A 26,870-nucleotide genomic window follows, 5' to 3' on the forward strand; every position below is an offset into this window, starting at 1 on the left:
TTTTTTAGGGGGCAACACCCGGAGCCTTCGACCTAAACGTCTGATAAACAAGGCAGGGGAGCAACGTAAGGAGATGCAGTCCTATGGAAGCCGGTGCCAACAGTTGGTTCATACGCCATTTGTTCCTTTAGGATACTGGAGCCCATGTGCACCATCGGTTTGGAATCAGGGTTTTCCAACTCCCCTAGGTGGACCCTCCATGTCCACCAACCCGGTTAAAGCGCCAAACATTCGCTTTTCGTCCTCTCAATTTCGTAAAAAACACCCCCGCCACGAGAAGGCAGTGAGTAGGACTTCCCTGGCAGAGGCTTTATACACGTGGCCATGTGAGAGCATTTGGAGAGGGAGAGCGGACTCTCCCCACTCTCGGCCGTACCAGGCCATTTGAGGACTCATTCGAAATTAATTTTCTGATAATGTTTGCACAGATAACTTGTATCCAATAATTGTTAATGAGGAAACTAATACGAGTATAGTTCAATGAGAAAAGCATGTAAGTATGTGGTGTGTGTGAATGTAAAAGGTTTTGTGATAATGGATAAATTATATAATTTACAGCCTGAACTGACTTTCGTTATATAACCAATGGAAATCAGGAACGATTGGAAAGCTATATATAGTTCTAGTACGGAACTACTTAACGGTGGTCCTCAATGACCTTATTGCAGAAGCGGTGGTGCAGAGACTGGAAGCAGCGATTTTACCGGCGACCAACCTAAAAGATGTGGATTCGTTATATGGATGACACATTCGTCATCATCAAATGGAACGAGCTACAAAACATCTACACTCTGATCAATAACGTCTTTGATGACATAAAATTCACAACAAACTCTCATTCGTGTATGTATTGATCACCAGAGCCGAAACAGGAGAACTGGAGAAGCCAACACATCAGCAGTAATGGAATCAAATACAGAAATCAACAAACGGATCATCCTACCATATACAAATGATATATCAGAAATTACGAGATGACCGAGGTTGTGTGGAATAGGTAAAGCACACAAAGCAAAAATATCACTTCAATCAACCCTATGCAAGCCAAGGGACGAAATGACCAAGAAAAAGCAAACATCGCCTACAAAATAAACTGTTCCGATTGCAAAAAGCATTGTCGAACAAAGTGGGCGCCCCCTTTATCTTCGCCTTCATGAACATCAATTAGTGGTCAAATGCCATGAAATATCTTCACTTATACCAATTCATGTGAACAACTGTGGATACATATTCAACGGGGGAAATGTCGGGACCCTGGATAGTGGGAATGCTAAGAACAGAAGGGAACCTTTAGAAGCTCGGCACTGAGCATCCAACTAACACATCGAAATCGATCCAATCTACCAGTCAATCAGAAAAACCATGGGCAAATATATACCCAAGAATCAGATCAAAGGGAATACAATCAAAATAAACAGGTAGACGATGACAAGGTAAAGATTAACAACAATCAATCAAGATCGAGGTCGACAGGACAAACTGAGAGTTATACGTGGAGAAATTCGAATATTTCTCTTCTAACCCAAATTTGTGCTGATGATATTGTTCTGAAGAACTCAGTCAGTTAGTCAGTCAGTAACAACGGTTAACTAAGAAAACAAAACTGAATAAAACCATCCACCTGAGGTATAAGTTTTCTCTACTATGTTAAAAAGGCGATATAGAGTTATTACTTACAAATTATTAATTAAATGAACTCTATTACACCTGACGGGTATGGAAAACCCAACTAATACAATACTCCTTTCATTTTGTTAGTCAGAAATCTTTTGCTCTATCATTTGGTCTCATATAAAATGAAGAAACGTAGTATTGATAACTATTTCATTCTACTATAATTACTTCATTATTGATTGAAAATTAATTAGTTTATGTGCAAGTTAACTTTATTGTACATACTGAATAGGATTCTGTGGAAATTTAACAGCTTATTATTAGCATTTAACATAAACAATATAGTTGTTATGGTCTAATAGACAAAACTATGAAAGATGATAAATAACATACTTATCAACTACATAAGTATATATCACAATCAAAATAGATTTATCGAAAAATATATATACAATTCGGGAAAATTTCTATAAATACAGTGTGTTGATAGTAGTAGTAGTGGTAGCCATAATGCTCGATTGATACACAATCAAATAATACATAAATCATTAAAGAAAAAATAAAAAGACGCAATAATTTTCTTTTCATCTATCTATACATTAGAAAATTTATTCCGATAATCATCTTTTAAACAAAATAACTTCATAGGTTCATAAACTAAAACAACCCAAAATGAATGAAATGTTGTTTGGATAAGACGAGCGGATAAACCTTTGGAAAACCAACGTATTCCTTCAAATTGCCATAAATGAATAACACTTTGTTTGAATGGTATATGTGAAACCTGAGTATTATTTGAAGATGAAAGATAATAATACTATCAATAATAATAATAATAATGATAATGATAATAATAATAATAATAATAATATTCGAAACTTTAAAATTCATCAAATATAATACTACATGGACACAGAGATCCATTTAAGAAAAACATTCTCATTAGATAGTTTCAACTATACTTTAGTTGTTATGATTATTTAGATAAAAAAGATAGAAGCGCTCCACAAGAGCAGTCGAACTGATAAATACAAATTGAGGTGGTCATTCTAGGTAATTCATCTTTTAGTCTCGATGTAACCATTGGGCGCGTAGAAAATACTAATCGCAGTTCTCCGGCGTTAAAGGACTGTTGTATTGTCCTACGTAATCTCTGAGTTAGTATTTCACTGGTCGCATCCCCTCTGAATTGTAGACGCATGAACAGGAATTTCTTCTTCACTGCTTGTATTTCGCCTTCGTGACGATATATTTAATTATAAACGTTCTAGGGTAGTCGTTCTCCTGAGAGTATTATGCAAGGTGTTAAGCTCTTGTAAAACTATATCAGCAGAACATATAGTGCGTATACGGTAACTAAGGGTTTTGATCAAGTTTCGTTTGTACTGTAGAGGTACAAAGCTCAGGAAATTCGTATACTGCCCAGTCCATGTACTTTTTCTGTTTAGGTTCCTTTTTAACGATCCATCCGCTCTCTTAGTCAAGAGAACGTCCAAAAGGCTATTCGGCCATCACTCTCTTCTTCAGATGTAAACTAAATGGCTGGATGCACTTCATTAATAATTTATATTCTGAAAAATAATAATTACAGAATTCACGCCAGTTTACAGGCATGATCAATTTGATATAAATAATAACATTAGACGTGCAGAACAAACATGTGATAAAAGAAAGTTTTAAGTATACTAGTTCAGTAGGTGTTTAAGTAGTACATATATTACAGCGATCCAATGCATCAGCCGGGAGTTTTTAATATTTCTTAAATGGACAGCCTGTTGATTTATGAACGGTGTAATTAAGGTCAATTCGTGTGCCAGATCGAAATAATGATAATAGTTGGGGTACGAACCCACTGTGACCAGCAGTGCATGTTAATGGTTGCCGAGAACTCATCATTACATGACTGACAACTACCGGTACTCCAGTTGATCCCAGGATAATTGAAATCCCCAGTGATAACCTTAGTATTAAAGTTTAGAGAAGATGCATATATGAATGCATTGATAATAAGATCATTCCCATTATTCGAACTATCAGGAGCTCTGTATATACATCCAAGGAGTAGACTATGATTCAGGGTGTTGACTGATATCCAGACTGATTCTGGTAAACTATTCAGGACAATATCCTCAACATTATTAGTTGTTGGGGTATCCAAAGCATATATAATGCAACCACCTCCTCGCCTAGTTTCTCTGTCGCAGCGATAGATTCGATAGTTCTGGATATTTAATTCTGAATTAGATACTGCTTGAGAGCACCATGTTTCAGTGATAAGTATGAAAGAAGGTTTGGCTAGAAAAGCTAATGTTCTCAAGGCTGAAATTTTGTTCAGAAGTGAACGTGCATTGATAAGTAATAAGTTTAGAAAGGGAGTGTGGAGTGTAAAAAACCGAGAGCTTCTCTATTGATGTTATGTAGTTTGGATTTGCATAGACTGTGGTTTATTATGTTTGACTGATCGTATGGGCTATCGCTTGAACAAACTGTATTGCTAGTGGGACCAGGGATTTCTGAAGGCCAAAAAAATCATTATTTTGATAAAGTGGGTTAATTTGTTGAACTTGATTAGGCGGACAGTTAAAACAGGCACCTGCCAGTTGGGGTTGGGTTGATGGTGCGTAACCTAGTAATCCATCTTGCCCAATGGGAAAGTGTTGAGAATAGTTACGTCTTACAGGTTTATTATTTAAAGCGTTCGATGTTGAGTAACCTAGTAAACCATCTTGCCCAATGGGAAAGTGTTGAGAATAGTTACGTCTTACAGGTATGTTATTTAAAACGTTTGAGGATAACCGTAGGGTGCGTTGGTTCATTGTGGTCTGTCCAATATTAGGCCTGCTTACATAATGATTGCAGTGGCCATCTTGTGAGACATTTGAACCAAGTCTGCCCTTATAACCTCCCTATGATGCGTAAGGTAAAGCATGGTGTCGGGAAGTACAGTCTTATTTTTATTTGGTAGGGTCATCGTAGTATTTTTGATATTGGGTCTAGAACCAGAAGGTTCTGTACTTACATTCTTCTTACATGGCAAAGGTATTTTAATCTTGACAGCGTTTTTAAGAGTTGTAGCATTAGAACTAAGTACTTGCTTATGGGCTTCTAATGGTAAACTGGGTAATATCGGATTAGTGACGTCATTAGATGTACATTGGCTAACAGATGTCATTACAGACATAACAGGCAAATTAGCATTCTTTGTTGGTATATCAGAGTACTGGAGAACATGAGATAGGGTAGCTGCATCAGTGGATCCAACAGCTGATGCATAGTGGTTTGTTATGATCTGAACACCTTTATTTTCGTTCAAGGTACGTTTTGGCGTAAGCCTTTGATTGGTGGTCTAATCTGAGACTATACGAGCGTTTCTAAATTTCATAAGCGCGCAGATTAGCCACTCGGATTCTTTTAACCGTTCAGCTAATATATGAGAATCGAATCTGAACAAGACCGGGCACGAGTATTTCTGGTGCTTTTTATTAAGTCGAATGCATTGGCATGGACTGTCTTGAAGGTTAGATGCTTTTAATATCGAATTCCTTACAGTTTTAAATCGCCTAAGAACCTATTGCGGCAACGTATTATCTTTACAGAGGATGAACGTGTCATCCATATATCTACAGTAAAATGTGAAGTTTTGAATAATCTTTTTAGTAGACCATTTTCTAGTTTGGCTAGAAAAATATCAGCTAGTATAGGGCCTAGTGGTGAACCCATTGCAACACCATCTGTTTGTCTATATATTTCAACGTTGAACTTGAAATTCACATTCATGGTGCATTTGAGTAATAACTCTTTCACGACATTGATAGGAACAGTAGTTTCAATTTCATTTTCAATCAGCTGTTCACCTATATATTCTACAGTCTCTATGAGTGGGACGTTTGTGAATAACGATGTTACATCCAATGACATCATCTTTGATCCCAACGTATTTACATTTTTTATTTTATCAACAAATTGGAACACATCCTTAACACTATATTTTACAAGCTTTTCGTGTAGAGGTTTCAATACAGTTACCAATCATTTAGCTATAGTATGGTAAGGAGAGTTATACATATCTAGAATAGGTCTTAATGTGATCCCCGGTTTGTGTACCTTTGGCAATCCATACAATCTCGGCAGATAGGTTCCCATTAGTTTAATCATTTCATATAAACCCGATGAGATAGCTTGTTGGTCTCTGAGTTTTCAAAGATCTGGTAAGCTCATTCTCTACCTTATTACTCAAATCTTTCTGGTCAGTTATTTTTTGAAACTTTAATTTGTCATTTAAGATTGTACTCATTTTTTTCAATATAATCACTTTCATTAAGAAGAACAACACCTGAACCTTTGTCAGGTTTCGTAACCAGTAACGTCTCATCCTTAAGAAGTAGGTTGATAGCTTCCTTGTGCTTCTTCGTAAGAATGCTTTTGTAACTAAATTTATTGTTCTTATATTGGTAACAGCAGTCTACAAGAGTTGATTTAAAATGTTCTAATTGCTGATCAGAATTCCCAACTAGATCACGTGTCTGACTATAAAGATTCTCAAACTGTATATCTGTATCGATGTGGTTACAGTTATTACGAGTATCACAAAATTTTAGACCTAGGGATAATACCTCTAGTTTTTCTTTATCTAGTTCGACACTTGAGGAATTATGTACATACCTTTTAGAGTCCGTTGGGAATTTGCTTTCGGCCGTTTGGTTTTCCAGACCCTTCAGTAGTTGGATGAGTTTCTTCAGTGATCTCTGATCCATAAGGTTTGTAACATAGTCCATAAAAGGTATTTTCAAATCATCAGTTAAGTCATCTACTGCATACTTTCTGCGAAAAACGTTCATCTGTATCTCGTTTATGTCTGAATGCAAGGCGTCAATCTGGTTTAGGAAGTGACGTTTCAGTGTTTTTCTATTGGGGTAGACCCCGCTTCGTCTAAGTGATGTATAGTACAATTTAGGATAATGACCTGACTCGATGCACCTATTGATAAATTCAATAGTAGTTTTCGTTTTAGTGAACTTTACGTTATACTTCAGGAACTCATTGAGCACCTTCAACGCAATGGGTTGTCCACAACATTTTAATCTTTTAAAGATCCCTGTCATATTAAAAGACTAGTATTTGAACGAAAAATATTATTTTCGATAAATTCTCTTCAGGTTCTACAATTATATATCCAAATTAATAATCCAAAAAATGGCCAGGTTAAGGGCAAAGTACATCAATTAAGATTTTCATTAGGCGACCGGCAATTTTTGTATATTTTTCATCCCCAATTCCCCGAGGTACCAAAGTAACTCATGAGTGCGCAGGTTAACGGAGCCCGAGTTCGAAACCGTGCAACCGCTCCTGATATTTGGTACCACAGCATTCGACATTAGGCATTTTGCTTACCATTCTTGATCTATCAGACCTTTTCCATAAGATTAAAATGTTGTGGACAACCCATTGCGTTGAAGGTGCTCAATGAGTTCCTGAAGTATAACGTAAAGTTCACTAAAACGAAAACTACTATTGAATTTATCAATAGGTGCATCGAGTCAGGTCATTATCCTAAATTGTACTATACATCACTTAGACGAAGCGGGGTCTACCCCAATAGAAAAACACTGAAACGTCACTTCCTAAACCAGATTGACGCCTTGCATTCAGACATAAACGAGATACAGATGAACGTTTTTCGCAGAAAGTATGCAGTAGATGACTTAACTGATGATTTGAAAATACCTTTTATGGACTATGTTACAAACCTTATGGATCAGAGATCACTGAAGAAACTCATCCAACTACTGAAGGGTCTGGAAAACCAAACGGCCGAAAGCAAATTCCCAACGGACTCTAAAAGGTATGTACATAATTCCTCAAGTGTCGAACTAGATAAAGAAAAACTAGAGGTATTATCCCTAGGTCTAAAATTTTGTGATACTCGTAATAACTGTAACCACATCGATACAGATATACAGTTTGAGAATCTTTATAGTCAGACACGTGATCTAGTTGGGAATTCTGATCAGCAATTAGAACATTTTAAATCAACTCTTGTAGACTGCTGTTACCAATATAAGAACAATAAATTTAGTTACAAAAGCATTCTTACGAAGAAGCACAAGGAAGCTATCAACCTACTTCTTAAGGATGAGACGTTACTGGTTACGAAACCTGACAAAGGTTCAGGTGTTGTTCTTCTTAATAAAAGTGGTTATATTGAAAAAAATGAGTACAATCTTAAATGACAAATTAAAGTTTCAAAAAATAACTGACCAGAAAGATTTGAGTAATAAGGTAGAGAATGAGCTTACCAGATCTTTGAAAACTCAGAGACCAACAAGCTATCTCATCGGGTTTATATGAAATGATTAAACTAATGGGAACCTATCTGCCGAGATTGTATGGATTGCCAAAGGTACACAAACCGGGGATCACATTAAGACCTATTCTAGATATGTATAACTCTCCTTACCATACTATAGCTAAATGATTGGTAACTGTATTGAAACCTCTACACGAAAAGCTTGTAAAATATAGTGTTAAGGATGTGTTCCAATTTGTTGATAAAATAAAAAATGTAAATACGTTGGGATCAAAGATGATGTCATTGGATGTAACATCGTTATTCACAAACGTCCCACTCATAGAGACTGTAGAATATATAGGTGAACAGCTGATTGAAAATGAAATTGAAACTACTGTTCCTATCAATGTCGTGAAAGAGTTATTACTCAAATGCACCATGAATGTGAATTTCAAGTTCAACGTTGAAATATATAGACAAACAGATGGTGTTGCAATGGGTTCACCACTAGGCCCTATACTAGCTGATATTTTTCTAGCCAAACTAGAAAATGGTCTACTAAAAAGATTATTCAAAACTTCACATTTTACTGTAGATATATGGATGACACGTTCATCCTCTGTAAAGATAATACGTTGCCGCAATAGGTTCTTAGGCGATTTAAAACTGTAAGGAATTCGATATTAAAAGCATCTAACCTTCAAGACAGTCCATGCCAATGCATTCGACTTAATAAAAAGCACCAGAAATACTCGTGCCCGGTCTTGTTCAGATTCGATTCTCATATATTAGCTGAACGGTTAAAAGAATCCGAGTGGCTAATCTGCGCGCTTATGAAATTTAGAAACGCTCGTATAGTCTCAGATTAGACCACCAATCAAAGGCTTACGCCAAAACGTACCTTGAACGAAAATAAAGGTGTTCAGATCATAACAAACCACTATGCATCAGCTGTTGGATCCACTGATGCAGCTACCCTATCTCATGTTCTCCAGTACTCTGATATACCAACAAAGAATGCTAATTTGCCTGTTATGTCTGTAATGACATCTGTTAGCCAATGTACATCTAATGACGTCACTAATCCGATATTACCCAGTTTACCATTAGAAGCCCATAAGCAAGTACTTAGTTCTAATGCTACAACTCTTAAAAACGCTGTCAAGATTAAAATACCTTTGCCATGTAAGAAGAATGTAAGTACAGAACCTTCTGGTTCTAGACCCAATATCAAAAATACTACGATGACCCTACCAAATAAAAATAAGACTGTACTTCCCGACACCATGCTTTACCTTACGCATCATAGGGGAGGTTATAAGGGCAGACTTGGTTCAAATGTCTCACAAGATGGCCACTGCAATCATTATGTAAGCAGGCCTAATATTGGACAGACCACAATGAACCAACGCACCCTACGGTTATCCTCAAACGTTTTAAATAACATACCTGTAAGACGTAACTATTCTCAACACTTTCCCATTGGGCAAGATGGTTTACTAGGTTACTCAACATCGAACGCTTTAAATAATAAACCTGTAAGACGTAACTATTCTCAACACTTTCCCATTGGGCAAGATGGATTACTAGGTTACGCACCATCAACCCAACCCCAACTGGCAGGTGCCTGTTTTAACTGTCCGCCTAATCAAGTTCAACAAATTAACCCACTTTATCAAAATAATGATTTTTTGGCCTTCAGAAATCCCTGGTCCCACTAGCAATACAGTTTGTTCAAGCGATAGCCCATACGATCAGTCAAACATAATAAACCACAGTCTATGCAAATCCAAACTACATAACATCAATAGAGAAGCTCTCGGTTTTTTACACTCCACACTCCCTTTCTAAACTTATTACTTATCAATGCACGTTCACTTCTGAACAAAATTTCAGCCTTGAGAACATTAGCTTTTCTAGCCAAACCTTCTTTCATACTTATCACTGAAACATGGTGCTCTCAAGCAGTATCTAATTCAGAATTAAATATCCAGAACTATCGAATCTATCGCTGCGACAGAGAAACTAGGCGAGGAGGTGGTTGCATTATATATGCTTTGGATACCCCAACAACTAATAATGTTGAGGATATTGTCCTGAATAGTTTACCAGAATCAGTCTGGATATCAGTCAACACCCTGAATCATAGTCTACTCCTTGGATGTATATACAGAGCTCCTGATAGTTCGAATAATGGGAATGATCTTATTATCAATGCATTCATATATGCATCTTCTCTAAACTTTAATACTAAGGTTATCACTGGGGATTTCAATTATCCTGGGATCAACTGGAGTACCGGTAGTTGTCAGTCATGTAATGATGAGTTCTCGGCAACCATTAACATGCACTGCTGGTCACAGTGGGTTCGTACCCCAACTATTATCATTATTTCGATCTGGCACACGAATTGACCTTAATTACACCGTTCATAAATCAACAGGCTGTCCATTTAAGAAATATTAAAAACTCCCGGCTGATGCATTGGATCGCTGTAATATATGTACTACTTAAACACCTACTGAACTAGTATACTTAAAACTTTCTTTTATCACATGTTTGTTCTGCACGTCTAATGTTATTATTTATATCAAATTGATCATGCCTGTAAACTGGCGTGAATTCTGTAATTATTATTTTTCAGAATATAAATTATTAATGAAGTGCATCCAGCCATTTAGTTTACATCTGAAGAAGAGAGTGATGGCCGAATAGCCTTTTTGGACGTTCTCTTGACTAAGAGAGCGGATGGATCGTTAAAAAGGAACCTAAACAGAAAAAGTACATGGACTGGGCAGTATACGAATTTCCTGAGCTTTGTACCTCTACAGTACAAACGAAACTTGATCAAAACCCTTAGTTACCGTATACGCACTATATGTTCTGCTGATATAGTTTTACAAGAGCTTAACACCTTGCATAATACTCTCAGGAGAACGACTACCCTAGAACGTTTATAATTAAATATATCGTCACGAAGGCGAAATACAAGCAGTGAAGAAGAAATTCCTGTTCATGCGTCTACAATTCAGAGGGGATGCGACCAGTGAAATACTAACTCAGAGATTACGTAGGACAATACAACAGTCCTTTAACGCCGGAGAACTGCGATTAGTATTTTCTACGCGCCCAATGGTTACATCGAGACTAAAAGATGAATTACCTAGAATGACCACCTCAATTTGTATTTATCAGTTCGACTTCTCCTGTGGAGCGAGTTTTATTGGTTGAATTTCTAGGAATTCACATTTTCGTGGTCGTGAATACCTTCCAGGGTGGCTAAACAAAGGTTTGATGAAGAAAGTGAACAGCTCAATATTGGCCCATTTAGCACAAACCGGTCATAGTGCCAGTATAAACCAATCTTTTTTCAATTTTTTATAAGGTCAGTAATTTTTTGGCAAAACTGGTCAAACTGAAAGTCCTTCAAACGGCTGAAGCAGTAGAAGTGAGCACTTCCGACCGACACATTGATAGAATTGGATGTAGGGGGGTATTGGGCTTACGAATTTTTGGTAATCCACAAATAGTCTCATGTTGAAACGGAGACTTAAATTAGCTATCAACCGGACATTTTATGCAGCCCGCCTTGTCATTATCGAAAAGACAAGGTCTATGTTTCACCAAAAGCCCAAACAGCACGAATGCGATTGTGTCTATCAATTTACATGTATGTGTGGAAACACGTACATAAGGAGGAGCAATCGTGATTTGCAATTAAGGGGTGGGTGAACACATACTAAAATGGTTGCAGAAACAAATGGATTCCAATGGTCAAATAAGATCACAGGATAGACAGACATCATCCTCCATTGCGAAACACTTGATTGAGACGGGTCATAAGGTTGACGTCAAATCAGCATTTGTAGTGTCATACAAAAGCCTTCAAGGACGTATACTAAGGTTTATTGAAGCCTTGGCTATACGGAAATTGAAACCCCCTTTATGTGTTCAAAAACAATTTGTCCTTACATTTAACCTACCCTGGTAATACTGATTTATTATCCAGAGTGGTAATCACATTTGTTTTTGTGTACTTTAACTTACCCTTAACCTGTCAAGTTGACCTTATAATTTTCATATATAAATGTTCTTAACAAGTATATGTGTGATCAGATTGTTCGAAATGTACTGCGCAAATATATCACATAATTCTGATAAACTTCGTATTCTTATTGTATTATCGAAACTTAATTATATATTTATCCAAAGTAGCCTAACAATATTAAAGATGAATACCAAATATAACATGCAGAACCACTTGTTTTTTCTATAAATTTAGGTCTGTTATAAGCACTATATGATATAAGGAGTTCAATGGCATTCTAAACAGTCTAATCATACATTAACCTTTTAGTATATTTGTATGTGAATGAGACAGGTCAATCTGGAAAAATAGAAGTATATGTTCAAGCAAAAAAACATGAATTACAGTACTCATGATATACAAAATCGAAGCCAACATCGTCAAGATAGGCTTAGGTTAAATAAAAACTAACTTTTTAAGTACATAACAGTACTATGAATTTTCGCATGGTTAATGGTTCAATACATTCTAATATTCGCCTTGTACAAAACTACGAAGGGTGAGTTTAGATTAACCCCATGATCTAAGATGGATAGTTAACTATCTTCACCCAACTTTACTAGTGCATCACGACTAACTCCTCTTATGTGTTCATACATACATGTATATACAAAATGATAAACAAAATGAGATGTAACTCAAATGTTTATACTTTATTTGAGTTTTTGGTAAAGAATAGACTTCTTTATTTTATTATCAGAATGGGTTTCGTGGAGATTTTTAGAAATTTCACTGGTTGAAATCATGAGTCAATTGAAGCTAGACCACCATGGAAAACCTGGAAGCACTGGACGGCCGTTTCGTCATGGTATGGGACTCCTCAGCAGTGCGCATCCACGATCCCGCACCCCGCGGGACTCGAACCTAGGACCTACTGGTACTCATGGTTTCAACCAGTGAAATTTCTAAAAATCTCCACAAAACCCATTCTCATAATAATAATTACCTGCTCACTGGTGACTGACTTCAGAAGACACTCCTGGAGTTCTAGTGAGAAGTCGTTACCAGTGGAGTTCAACCAGGTCTGTTGTGAGATAGTAACTCACTGAAGACAATGGTGTACGGTGGCGCAACTTCGTGGATTGGTTGAAGTTAGACATTAACACCGTTGGATGCCGGCTCAGTGGTCTAATGGTTAAGTGCTCGCGCGCGAAACCAGTAGGTTCTGGCTTCGAATCCCGCGGGGTGCGGGATCGTGGATGCGCACTGCTGAGGAGTCCCATACCATGACGAAACGGTCGTCCAGTGCTTCCAGGTTTTCCATGGTGGTCTAGCTTCAATTGACTCATGATTTCAACCAGTGAAACTTTATTTTAATTATGATGACCTTACCTGTGTAATAAATTTCACTGTTAATTGAAGTGTGAATAGGATTTTTTTCAGTAAATATCATTTTTGTGTGGCGCATATATATACGGCGCCCCCTTGTACCAATATTTATGTGTTGAAATAAATAAATAATAATAGTAAGTTTCACCGATCGCTGATCCAAGCTCTTGTTTGACTATGAGACTATTCTATTCACTTCTAAATGTTAGGGTGATGTAGATATAGTTTTTGATAATTAAAGCGTAGCATCTTTTATGCAAATAATGATTGGTCCCGTTAAATAAACCATTTATCAAATCTCGCTTGTATTAGATTAAATGAACAGTAACCGTTGAACCTACCCAGTTCACGTAGGTTTACAATAAACAGAGCATTTGATCGAACCATCTTCTTTTAAGTTATTAATCATATACATTAAAAGATTTAATTTTACACATGAAACACCGGCTTCTACACTATAGTCCAATTGTAGTTAGACTACAGTTAGTATTCCACAAGCTTGACCTTGTTACATTATTAGGGAAACCACACATATGGCATAAGGACCAGTAAACTACATAGTAAGCACTTCATATCTTTCTCAATATCACATGGCGAATAACAATGATTTGTCATGAAAATTATGAATAAGCTTACGAATATTTCAATAGTTAGTAACTTATAAAAGTAAAATTGGTGTACCCTGTCCCCACACTACTTCTACCTCATTTCCTTCAGTCTAATAAAAAAAATCTAGACTTATTTCTCAGTAGGGAAAGGCGAAGATTCGACTCAACTTTCTGAGGAAACATACAAACACTTTTGGTTGAAAATGTGGCTTAGATAGTGTACAGGAAACTGGCATATCAGTGACAGGCACGAACGACTGCATACACTAACAAAAATCAAATAACCTTTTGCGAAATGATAAAAATATATTTGATGTGCAATCAGACACAATAATTTAGTATCTGATTATATCATAGGAACGATTGGACAGAAATGATAAGTAAAAATACTGAAAATATTTCCTACAAAATTTAAAGAAAATTTAGTCCGAAAAATGACTTATATAGCGTGAAAAATTGTACTATGAGAAAAAACAAACTCACCTGCATTCGTACACGAACAACATCAAGAGGATTAACAATAATAGCAGATGAAATTCCAGCTAGAGGAGCCGAAATCAATTGAATCAATAACCTTGGAACTGGAGCAGAATCATCCTCTGATGGTGACAATGCCGAGTCTTGAACATGTTCCTTACACATTTTCTTTGAAATAAAATGGATCAGATCTAATAAAGAGGGAGAAAAAATATATATATATATAAACAAGAGCCTGACTTCCGCATTTTTAGCTGGAGAAAAAATGGTCAGTTTTATCTGTCGTTCTTATCATTATGATTGTTAGCACATGCAGACAGAAATCATATTAATTATGTTTACAATAAAAAATACTGATGGTTCCGTACGTAACAAACAACGCTATACTTCAAAGAATATTAAATAAGCTTGACTTACACATGCATACAAACAGAAACAATACTCAGAAATATAAGAAAGCCCTTTACATAGCTTTAAAGAAGTGAAAAACTACTGCGTATCAAACAGTTACTTTAGTTGGTAGTATATGGTATATTTTAAACACATATACGTCAAATGTTTGTGGGGTTAAACTTTACCAGTTTTTTACACTTTTTATAATATTCAGAGTTCCTTAGGATTAGTTCTTGAGTATTTAAGAATTTAAGAGCTCGGGAACAGAGACTTTGAGAAAACTAAACAGGTTTCACATCTGGGTGTGTCGATCAAGTATTCACCCCTCTTCAGGTTTTGGAATATGAATATACCTGCCGGCACCTGACAATATTTATAGCTCTTGACTTTAAAGTTGCCCTTGACTCTGTTGGTCAACAGGTTTTATGGAGACATCCGCAGTTAAAAAACGGACTAAAGAAGTACGTTAACTTATGAGGGATTTTTTGCTGAAAATCATTGGTTGCACCGCAGCCTATGGTGAACTTAGTAATAATTGGTTACATCAAGTGGTTGTTGTCAGGGCTTCCCACTTTTCTGATGTTATCCAACTTAATCAAATACACTTCTAGGAATGATAATTTCGTAGTTTACTTTTCAAGGGTAAGATTCCTACTTTGACATCTCCCAAACAAACCAGAGTATGAGGATAACACTGAATTAAATACGACAAAACACAACCTTTTGAACAACCTAGACAATTTAGTCATATTTCAAATATGTTTCCCCTTTCCGTTACTCCACAATTCATCTGTGTTAACACTTAGTCTAACCTCTGAGAATGAAGAAAATAGATGCAATGAGTCAGTCAGTCAGCTACAACGTAGGATCAGGAACATATATGCATCGGCGCACTGACTACTGTTTTTATTATATAAGTCTCATCAGGCCTTACCAATTTCCGGTAAACATGGTTGGTATAGTAGGGTCATAGAGAATATATGATACAGGTAATAAAGTTCAACTGGGTTGTCAAGATAAGCGAGCACTATTATCGAGCCAGTACAGGAGCTACTATCGACCAATTATGCATAATAATAATGGTTAGAATAACAACTTTAAACAACTTACTACAAAATTTATCATAAAAAGACCACCACAATGCCGAACTAGGTACAAAAGTGCACATAGATATTAAACAACCTTTGTAGAAACCTTTTAACCCGTGAGTCTGTTTAATATAACGAATTACGCCACAAAGACGACCCCAATTGGAATTCATTTCATTTTGTGTTAAATGAACCGGAGTTAATGGGCGAAAACGGTGTGGGTTAAATGATAGATTTGAATTTTTGTTGACCATATTTGCATGAACACGATTACAATTCACAACCATTAAGTGTTGAGACACAACATCAATCGGAACGAAAAAACCTTGAGCAATACATGAAGCCACTGCACCACCAACAAAAGATCGATGAACAGGACTTAGTGCTGGAAAGACTGTACATGCTTGTCTGGCTACTTCATATGTGGAAACGTAGATAGTACCTAGTTAAGAATAGAAATTAATTTAAAAACTAATTTTAAAAAAACGAAGATCCGTCACACAATATTTTGAATACTCCCACGACCTAATATCAGAGGGAAAACCACTTTTTCAATACCGTCTTTTCAGCTACGACTACTCATTCCATCTGGCTCTGAACATAACAAAGAGCGGAGTCAACTTAAGCGCAAGCTGACAAGAAGCTTACGCAATGATTGTGAAGTGGTGGGTAGCGAAAGCAAGAGAGATGGAAAAGGCCGTGGCAATAGGTAACAGCAGACAACTGTTCAGACTTGTTAAGGAAACCGGTATTAGGAACCCGACTGTTAGCGAAACAATCTCAGAGAAAGATGAACATATTATTCATCCTCAATCCAGGAGATTGGATCGATAGGCAGAACACTTTAGGGATCAGTTCAACTGGCCTTCAACTACACTGCGGTTTCCCACGATTTCCAGTAAACCTGAATGACAAGTTAATGCAGTTCCTCCGACTCTTTACGAAGTTGAATAAGCTATAGGAAATCTGAAGCGAGGGAGAGCAGCAGGCTCTGACAGGTTTACTCCTGAGATTTTTAAGGATGGTGGTCCAGTATTAGCAGTGAGATTGACTGAGGTCTTAGGTAGAATTTGGGAACTGGACGTAATCCCATCTGACTGGTCTCAATCACTGATTGTGCCAGTCTATAAGAAAGGACCAAAGTCCTTTTGTGACAATCACAGAGAAATTAGTTAGACTAATATAGTGTCCAAAATATTAGCTTCAATAATACTTTGACGCCTAGCTAAATCTCGTGAAGAGCAGACTAGAGGAAATCAGGCTGGTTTCTGACCTGGACGTGGTTGTACAGACCAGATATTCACATTACGTCATGTTCTAGAACACAGACACATATTTAGACGTCCCACAATCGTAGTATTTCTCGACCTTAAGGCGGCATTCGACTCTGTTGATCGTGAGGTTCTGTGGCAATGTTTGTCATTGAAAGGAGTACCAAAGAAGTACATTAACCTTGTAAAGGCTCTCTACTCGAACACAACTGGTCGAATGAGAACTTATGGCGAATTGTCATCAGAATTGATTACCTCAAGTGGTGTTCGTCAGGGCTGTCCACTCTCTCCATTCTTGTTCAACTTTGTTTTTGACGTGCTTTTAGAGATGACAGTTCCCTCATCTAGATTTCCAGGGGTTGAACTTTTACCGGGAGACTCACTTGTTGACTTAGAGTATGCCGATGACATAGTTCTATTTGGTGAAGACGCTGACAAAATGCAGAGTCTTATGACCACTCTAAGCAACAATACTAGCATGTTCGGGATGCAATTCTCCCCCTCGAAATGCAAAATGTTGCTTCAGGATTGGGTTGCATCGACACCAAAACTAATGATAGGGAGTGAAGTAATTGAGAGTGTCGACCGCTTCACTTATCTTGGAAGTCTCATCAGCCCTTGTGGTTTAGTGTGTGACGAAATCTCAGCACGTATACAGAAGGCTCGACTAGCTTTTGCCAACTTGAGTCATTTATGGCGTAGGCGAGGTATCCGTCTATCAAAAAAAAGGATGTGTTTACTGTGCAGAAGTTCGTCCTATACTACTTAATGACAGTGAAACATGGCCGGTATGAGTAGAGGATATTCGTAGGTAACTAGTATTCAATCATAGGTGTCTTCGAAACATTGCTCGTATATCCTGGGACCGCCGAGTAAGTAATGCAGTTAGGAAACGGGTACTAGGTAAGGATGGTAAATCCATTGATGAAGTAGTGCGATGTTTTATGGTGTAGGAGTAGGTTGGAGGAAAGCTAGGGGTGGCCAGACCGAAACATGGCACAAATCCATGAAGTCACTGACAAGTGGACTGAGCCATGTTGTTAGGTGTAGACTACCTGGTTGGGGACCGCGAGATGATAGCAACCGATGGTTAGAGACCTGAATGACATGGCTCAAAATCGTTTGCAATGGCGTAGGTGCATCCACTCTTTGTTTTCCCAAATTATAGTCTTCTGAATACTCCGTGTTCCTCTTTCCCTCTTTTCAAATTTATTTAGCTGTATTATACTCCTTGAATAACATCTTCAAACCCTAATCTTTCCGATTACTGCTTATACTCTTACTACCTCTACCACTATGGGATTTGAGTCGACAACTGCATCTCTGTGCTAATGTGTTATGGCAACTCGAACTGATGTACGTACGTGCGAAGTTCCACGTTGTTACTGACTGACTGACTACGACTACTACTAATTTTACTACTCTGAGATTTGTCTTGATAACTTTATTTCATCCTGCTATGTTATGGCAACTTGAACCGATACACATACATGTTAGGTTATAAGTGGCGTATGACTGACTGAGGGAGGAAATATGAGAAAACTTGGGTAAATTATAACATTTTTCAACTAAATTCCGAAAGAAAAATGACGTAGCCATAACGTTCAGTGCTGATAAGACAATAAACATGAGATAAAAAGATAGATGAATTTGTCTTAAACCAACCCACACCAAATTTAAAAAATTCCTTACCGCAAATTCTGCATAGCTAAATGACCATGAAGGGTCCCAAAACCAATGTATATAAGAGGTCTTAAAAAATAGGCTAATTTGTTTATTGTGGAGGATCACTTAATGCACTGAGTTTTAATTAATTATTTGAGAACTAACGTCTTATTCTAATTCACCAAGTTGGCAATTTCGAAAATAGGGTCTTTGATGGCTCATGAATGCATGTTAGTGAGTGTTAGTCGAGGGTGGAGAGTGTTCATTCTTCGTCTCCAAATGCTCTCACATGGCCACGCGTATACAGCCACTGATATGGAAGTCTTACTCATTACCTTCTTGTGTTCGGGGTGTTATTTACGAAATTTAGAGGACGAAAAGCGAATGTCCGGCGTTTTAACAGGGTTAGCGGACACAGAGGGTCCATCTAGAAGAGTTGGAAAACCTTGGTTCTAAACCAATGGTGCATATGGGTTTCAGGATCCTGAAGTAATAAGTAGCGCATGAACTTATTGTTGGCCACCGACTACCATAGGACTGCATCTATTATCGCCGCCCCACTGCCTTGTGGATTAGACCTCTATGTCAAAGGCTATGGGTGTGGCTCCCTAAAAAACCACCTGCCTCGGTTCGGGCACCTAGATAATATCATAGCCCTCACACAAACCAATAATAACTACTACTGGCCTTATTGTTATTATGTGGCGCATATATGCTAGGTGACCTCTTGTACCTATGTTTATGTGTTCAAATAAACAAATAAATAAATAAGAGGCAGCTAAACAAAGATGTGGAAGGAAGTTATTGACTGTTGGTCTGAGCCATGTTATTAAGCGCAAATTATCTGGTTGAGCCTCGTGCGATTATTGTGACTAACTGTTGAAGGTGCTATATATTACTTAAAATCAGTAGCAACGAAACAGAATCATTCATTCTTTGTCTACACCTAGACCCCGAGCTTCGAAATCATCTTTAACCTTTCATTCCGCACATTTGTTCACTACTCTCAAATCCTATTCTCGACGCCTAACCTTTTTAATATAACAACTAATACACATTTGTGATGCGTTCTACGTTGATTATGACTGACTGGCTGACTAAAGTAAACTCCTACAACTGATAAGAAACTTTTAAACACTATTTTTTTCATCGGATATTTATATATTTAGGAAGATGGAATTATATCTTGCTGCGACGAACTTCTCTCAAGACAAGTTGATGACGTTAATCGTCTCCAAAATATGATGTATGTAATGCTTATTAACGTTCATGACGAATACATTATTTAACAAGGATATAATTAAAAGTTGAGATTGTTTAAGTGCTTATTTTAAAAAAAATTAAAAAGGTAAAACAGCCACCTAAGTATGTAAAAGGCCGTTCTAGTGATTTTCGGCACCAGAACTAAAGCCTACACAACAGAAAGCAGCCCACCTGAGAATATGTGAAATGATCGGACCAAGTAGCCACTATACAATCCTCGAAAACCCTCTTCTTTGACAACAGAAGAAATTGCATGTACAAGACCACGATAAACCTGGGCACCTTCCTGAAGTTGGAGTCTTGTACGAAGCAAGACGAATGGATATAATAAAGTCTGAGCAGTAAAATTCCCCAAACCAGAAAGAGGAAAAAACATATGTTTCTTCAACATTGACAGCTCTATCACCTCAAAGTTCCCAAGGTTACCCGGCATCCCAAGTTAGATAAATACAAAACAGATTCAGGAGCTTAACATTTTCCAGCTGAAGCTAAGATCAAGAACAAATAAGAAGCTGAAATAGTGTAGGACTTGACTCCAATCATATTCTTTAAATTTTCAACGACCAAAAAACGGAAAATATGCATTGGTCTTTTTAGTAGTACACTTAGCTAATTTATAATAGATATTATCAACACTTCTGCAGGCAGTAAATTTAAAGATATGAATATTCGTTGAAATAAATTCGTACACTGGAAATATATGCTGAGTTGATCTGATCTAGTTGAAAAAATGTGTCAAATTTTAAATTATTTCTCAATATTGTGTATTGTGTTTAAAAAATCATTACTTACGACAGAACATCTTCAAGAAGTCCAGAATTAATACTCTAAGCCATCAAAATGACTGAACGTGCAGGAAATCTTTGAACCCTACTGGGGCTATGATACAGCTTTCAAATTGGGTGGTTATAACTAACACATTTTTACGGCTTAAGTTCTACTGCTTTTATACAGATTACTGAACAGACTGAATATATTCGTACGCTATCATCCGGATGTGAATAAATTTCTAAGATTGACTTCATTGTGCTACTTTTCTGTTTTAAATATCTACTACAACTAAGCGTAAAATAAACGAATTTGTCAATTAACTCCGCTTATCTAATTACTTGGTGTTCCCATAACACTGTGACAACTACATCTTCATGGTTTTCATAGTACTCACTTGTCAATTGCACAACCTGAAATAAACAGCATAACTATTATGTGCCGACCAAATAATTGGCTTTGGGACAGTTTTAACAAACCGTTATTGCACAATTTCAACCAGCATAATGGTTGCGGAAGACCTGGTAAGAGATTGAGATGAGAATTCCACTAGTGAGCACTAATTACCCACCGGATAACTAAAAAAATGACTTGTATGAGAGGTGGTGAAATGAAAAGAGAATAATGCATAAAGATACACCACATACCCACATACCGATGTTTCATAACTAAGAACAGAGACGACGTTATAGGGTATATAGGTACTCAACCTGTGTAGCAGAAACGAAACGTAATGTTACAAGGTCGTAGCATCGAAAAATCAGACATACTATACAGCGACCACTAACTTATATCATCCACAGGTGACACGTGAGGATCCAAAGCACATAAATTAATTAACTCGATAAACAGTAAATAAAGATAGGACCCAGAAATAATAGGGTCTGAAAAACATGCGAAATAAACAATTCGAAAGCTCTGACTTGGATCGCACAACTCTTACCTAAGCTATCAACCATTATAAACCGCGAACTAATTGCCAAGACAAGTCATCAGATACAGCAAATGCATATAAGCATATATATGTATCTATATCTGTAAATTACACAAGCATTTAGTAGAACTACTCAGAAATGAATGCACCAACAACTCCACAAGCACATTAACACGTCCTTTGCAGGTAAACATCATACTCAGCTTTAATATTACGCATTTGTTCATGCTTATTTATATCGGCTGCTATAGCAGCCGCCTTCTTGAAATAAATGAACTTGTAAGGACAGGCAAAGTGACCGACTTGGGTCCCAGTCGACTCCTAGTTATCCACCTTTCAAACTTTGTTCTTTTTGCTCTGTCCTTTTTACATTAAATCCTATCCTTGATGTCTAGTAATCTAAGAAAAGTATTGATGTCTAGTATCGTGATAGAATTAACACAGACTGATTAATTTTTCTCAACCACACTGTCAAACACTTCTGCACAATGGGTTGCCAATATACTGTGTGGAAGGTTCAATATGATATACCAATCAAAGCTCAAAACCAACCCATTCAAAAACCCGCCAGAGTAATAAGTAGCCAAGTAGTTCAAATGGTTGTTCAAATGGTTCAAATGGTTGTGGACGGAATAGAAGAAGCTTTCGCTTAACAGGCTTCCGTGTCTAGTAGCAGGGGATCACCAAATCCTCCAGGCAGGAACCTAGGTATGTTAACAATAAAAGAGGAAAAGAACTTGGTAAATCATAGTGTGATGCTGTCCTTGGTCCTTAAGAATAGGTCAAGTTGCCTCTTGAAGGACTCCTGAGAAGTCGCTTGGACTAGCTCGGCTGGCAGCGAATTCCAGCTTTTTACAACTCTTAAGGAGTAGAAGTTGTGTCTACACTCCGTCTTGCTATGTTGTGTTTCCAGTTTCTGGGTGTTACTCCTTAGGTTATTATTCCAAGTAAGCTTAAGTAGGTGTTTAAGAGGATGTCCAGAAGTGTTAAAAATACTATAAGCCATTAATAAATCACCTCTAAGATGCCCATACTCTAATGGGTAGAGGTCTAGTGAATGGAGGCGTTCCTCGTAAGGTTTAGATTTGAGTCCTCGAACTGATTTCGTGGCTCGACGTTGGATACGCTCCAAAGTGACCTTGTCCTTTTGGAGTGAGGGAGGAAGTACTATGTTTCCGTACTCTAAATGGGGACGGATAAAACTATTGAAGATTGTATGGAAAGTTCGTCCGTCAAACTGGCCAAAAATGCGCTTCAACGTTACCAGTGCAAGGTTTGCTCGGAAGGCATTTTTGTCACAGTTAGCGTAAGACTTTAAATCATGGGGCACCAGGACTCCTAAATCTTTTTCAACTTGGGATACTACTAGAGAGGAGTTTCCCAAGTTGTAACTGTAGTTTGCGACATGTCGCAGATGGACTACTTTACACTTTGAAGTGTTAAAGGTAAGTCCGTTATCGTCTGCCCAACTTTGAAGTCGAGTCAGATCCTCTTGAAGTGCCTGTATATCGTCTTGGTTGCGTATCTCTCTCCAAAGTTTCACGTCGTCGGCAAAAAGTAATAAGTCTGACGTTACCTGTTGAGGAAGATCATTTATGTAGATCAAGAAGAGAAGAGGCCCTAGTACTGAGCCCTGGAGACCCCACTAGGACATTCCATAGCCTGAGATAAAGTGAAATTAACCCTAACCTTAAAGTGTCGATTTTTCAGGTATGAAGTAAGCCAATCGATTAGAGGTGGTTTGATACCTAGTCGTTTGAGCTTATTGGTAAGACACAAGCGGTCAACCTTATCAAAAGCTTTTGAGAAATCAAGGTAAATGATATCAACCTTTCCCTTGCGATCGAGGATGCTTGTCCATCTGTCCACCGCAGTCAGCAGGTTGATTATACAAGAGTAACCCTTCTTGAAACCATGCTGTTTGGGTGAGAAGAAATTTAAGGACAGTAGATAGTCGTTTAAACCGTCGCATATCAGGGACTCCATGAGTTTTGAAGGTAATGACAGAAGAGCCACCGGCCGATAACTTAAAGGTTCATTGCGTCAACCACCTTTGAAAATTGGTGTGATGTGAGCCAACTTCCAATTTTCCGGTAATTTGCTTCGGCTTAACGAGTGTGGAAACATTACGCTAAGCGGCGTTGCCAGGATTGAGGCTGCCTCCTCAGTATGGCAGGATGAACCATATCCGGGCCAGGAGAAGTATCTAGTCTTAAGTGCTGCAATTTCCGGAACACCATGTCAGCGCTTAGATCCACTTCGGAAAGTCCTGTGGAATTGCAGATGAAACTGTCGTCGGTAAAGTTGATGTCAGCCGGTTGAAATGTTTGAGATTAATGTGCCGCCAGAAGGTTAGCGGCGTCGCCATCGTTGTTGGTCGGGCCGTTAAGACCTAGCAGTTGAGAAACTCTTGTTTTGGCTTGACGAAGAGAGGCTGCATAACGGAATAGGCTTCTAGGGTTAGAGGCAAATTTGTCCATAAGCTTTGTTTGGTACTGAAGCGTGTCTTATAGACTTCGTGCAGATGTTCCTGATATGTTTATATTGCCTATACGCTCCGTCGTTATCAGTCCGTTTGTATTCCGCCCAACAGTGCCTTTTGCGGCTTAGCAGGCGAAAGGTACGGTTCTTGATTACTGTAGGTGGCTTGCAGCTTTTGGGAACCGTTTGAGGAACTGAATGGTTTGTAGCACATAAGAGCGTGTACAGTAAGAAGTCCCAATGACCGTCCACATCGAGTTGAGGGTGAACATCCCAAACCACCTGTTGTAGATAGTCATGTAGAGCTGGCACATTCAGCCGTTTAAAGTTCCAACGCAAATTGTTGTTGGGATACCTTAGCTTAGTTTTGATGACAAAACTGAAGGCTATGACGGCATGATCGCTCTTTCCCAGAGGAGCCAGGATTGAGAGGTCGTCAACTAGGAATTCTTCGTTTGTGAATACACAGTCTAAGCGCGATGGTGTCTGACTGTTTCTCCAACGAGTTGCCGACCTCACATTTTCATATAAGCCCAAGTCATTGATGAGGTTGTAGAACCGAGCTTCAATTGAGTTGTCGCCTCCAGTGTACGTGTGTTCCGCGAAGTTGACTCTAGGGAGATTAAAGTCCCCTAGAATCAGGATGTGTGTAAAACCGAGACGGATAGAGCGGGATAGTCCTTCCAGCATACGACTATCGTACTCGATGTCGGCAGTTGGCTTCCTGTAAATGACTCCGACTAGACACCTCGAAGTACTAGACAATCTTACAGAGCACTATATGGATTCCTCAAGATTGTTAAACTCGAGGTTGTGAACTTGGTGAACTTACAAGCAAGAGCTTATGTATATGGCTACTCCGCCCCCAATTCCTGTTTTTCTGTCGTTGCGGAACAAAGTCATCCCAGGTAATGCTAACTCTTGGTCCGAGAACTGAGAAGATATCCAGGTTTCAGATATTCCTATCAGATGGGCCTTATTAGTGTTGCTAAGTTCACGTAATTCATCCAGTTTGTTTGGTAGACTCGCGGCATCCATGTATAAGCAGTTTATGATTTCAATTTGGAACTCGTGAGCTTCGTCCTGTTTGTCTGTTTGAGCCTTACGTGAATGGACAGGTAGCCCACCTATATGAGGTTTGCCATGGTGGTAGGCCCTGTCCTTTACACGTTTTTTTATCATTTAGACAGTCCACAAGTGGAATGGTCAGCTCCAACTTGCCTTTGTGCTTGGTCCTAGCTTCATATGGCCTATCCGGGCGCATGTGGATTCCAGGTGGCAATCGGCGTCTGTTGGCACGGAATGCTTCCAGAACTGCAGCCGCCATGTGGGAAGATGGGAAGGTTATCTTCATTAGACGGGGTCTCAGATCACCGTCCTTCTTGGCTAGTCTCGTCACATGCTGAGTCAGTATGTGTTTGAGCCTCAAGGACTGTTTGATGAATTTCCATTCCCTGATGTCAGAATTTGATTGAGTAGGGTCTGCATTTTCCGGCATACCTTGCACAATTATGTTTCTTTCACGGAAAAACTTCTCGCGAGATTCTTTAGGGATGTTCCGTATGATATTGCGCTCAGAGTACGGTATGTTGGGCAATATTCTTACGTTACCATCGGATTTCAGCGAGTGACTTGCTAGCAAAACGTCCTCTACGTCGGCAGCATTCTTGAATGTTACTCGGAGAAGCCTCGGGTGATTTAGATACTTGGAATCCTTTCCTCGAGTGAGCCGGGTGACCGTCAAAGGCTCTATTCTAGGAAGTTCGAGCTTCTTGTTCAATTCACCCCAGACCATCCTGTCGTTTTTGTCCTGCAGACTGAGAGGAAGATCAGGATTGCCAACGAGGTTCATGATAGTAAGAGAATCGTCACGAACTGTTGTTAATTTACCAGGTTTCACGATGGGTTCAGGTTTAATAACTTGTTGTTTGGAGGTCAGTGCGCGTTTTTGAGTCTTGGGCTCTTTGTTGACCGGACGAACAGTCTTGGGGGTAGACTGTGCGACCAAATCACCAGTAATTTTCCGTACAGCAACACTTGGGTTGCTCGGCTTAGGCGGTGATGCCTGGTTCTTTTGGGCTCTCTTAACGTGGGTCGAATCACCTACAGGGTTTTGGGGAACCACTATTGTGTTCAGGGACCCTAAGCTGGGAGACCCGAGTTTGCTTAGGGAGTCTAGTACCGTCGACGTAATGATGGTACTGAGCCTCGACACGTCATCATTAGCGTTGACGGATGCTCCATCGGTGGCATACCTGTCGGCATCCCTATTTTTGTATCCGTCGCACGCTCTTGTTTGTCTACCGGTTTTTTTACTATCTTTATCCATGTTGACTGACAACTTGTTCCGAAGACCTGTCAGTAGGACAATGATGTTACTCAGCAAGACTACAGCGTCCGTGCTGCACGTGACACACACCCACTTTTGCTCTGACTTGCTGAGTCTGTTGTAAGCAGTTGCTGTCAGATCTATGCATGCTTCGTGGAACCAACCTTTGCAGTTGTCGCACTGCATGCCAGTTGTAACAGCAAAACGGCATCCCGGACGTTTGCATGAGTTTTTCATGACTGTGTTGAAGCAAACTATGTTATAGATGCTTGCA

At 38.5% G+C, this 26,870-nt stretch overlaps 1 protein-coding gene across 1 annotated transcript; it reads right to left on the bottom strand.

The window, feature by feature from the left end:
* Positions 1-1,548: 1,548 nt before the first annotated feature.
* MS3_00002329 (uncharacterized protein) lies at positions 1,549-22,350 on the bottom strand. Its single transcript, XM_051209899.1, has 4 exons — positions 20,256-22,350; positions 15,908-16,327; positions 14,411-14,595; positions 1,549-2,398 (listed from the first exon to the last, which is right to left on the bottom strand). The coding sequence occupies exons 1-4, from the start codon at positions 20,515-20,517 to the stop codon at positions 2,207-2,209; spliced, it is 1,059 nt and encodes a 352-aa protein (XP_051075375.1). The 5' UTR covers positions 20,518-22,350; the 3' UTR covers positions 1,549-2,206.
* Positions 22,351-26,870: the final 4,520 nt, after the last annotated feature.

Source organism: Schistosoma haematobium, chromosome 1 (assembly GCF_000699445.3).
Source record: "Schistosoma haematobium chromosome 1, whole genome shotgun sequence".
Classification (NCBI taxonomy): domain Eukaryota; kingdom Metazoa; phylum Platyhelminthes; class Trematoda; order Strigeidida; family Schistosomatidae; genus Schistosoma; species Schistosoma haematobium.

Bases quoted from the DNA above. Each gene is read 5' to 3' on its own strand.
- MS3_00002329 (XM_051209899.1), bottom strand. From the start codon at position 20,517: ATGCCGGGTAACCTTGGGAACTTTGAGGTGATAGAGCTGTCAATGTTG. The intron at 14,596-15,907 runs GTAAGTTGTTTA...CCTCTTTATTAG, and splicing joins TTTTTATGATAAATTTTGTA to ATCTGATCCATTTTATTTCA. The intron at 2,399-14,410 runs GTGAGTTTGTTT...AATAATACTCAG, and splicing joins TTGTTCGTGTACGAATGCAG to GTTTCACATATACCATTCAA.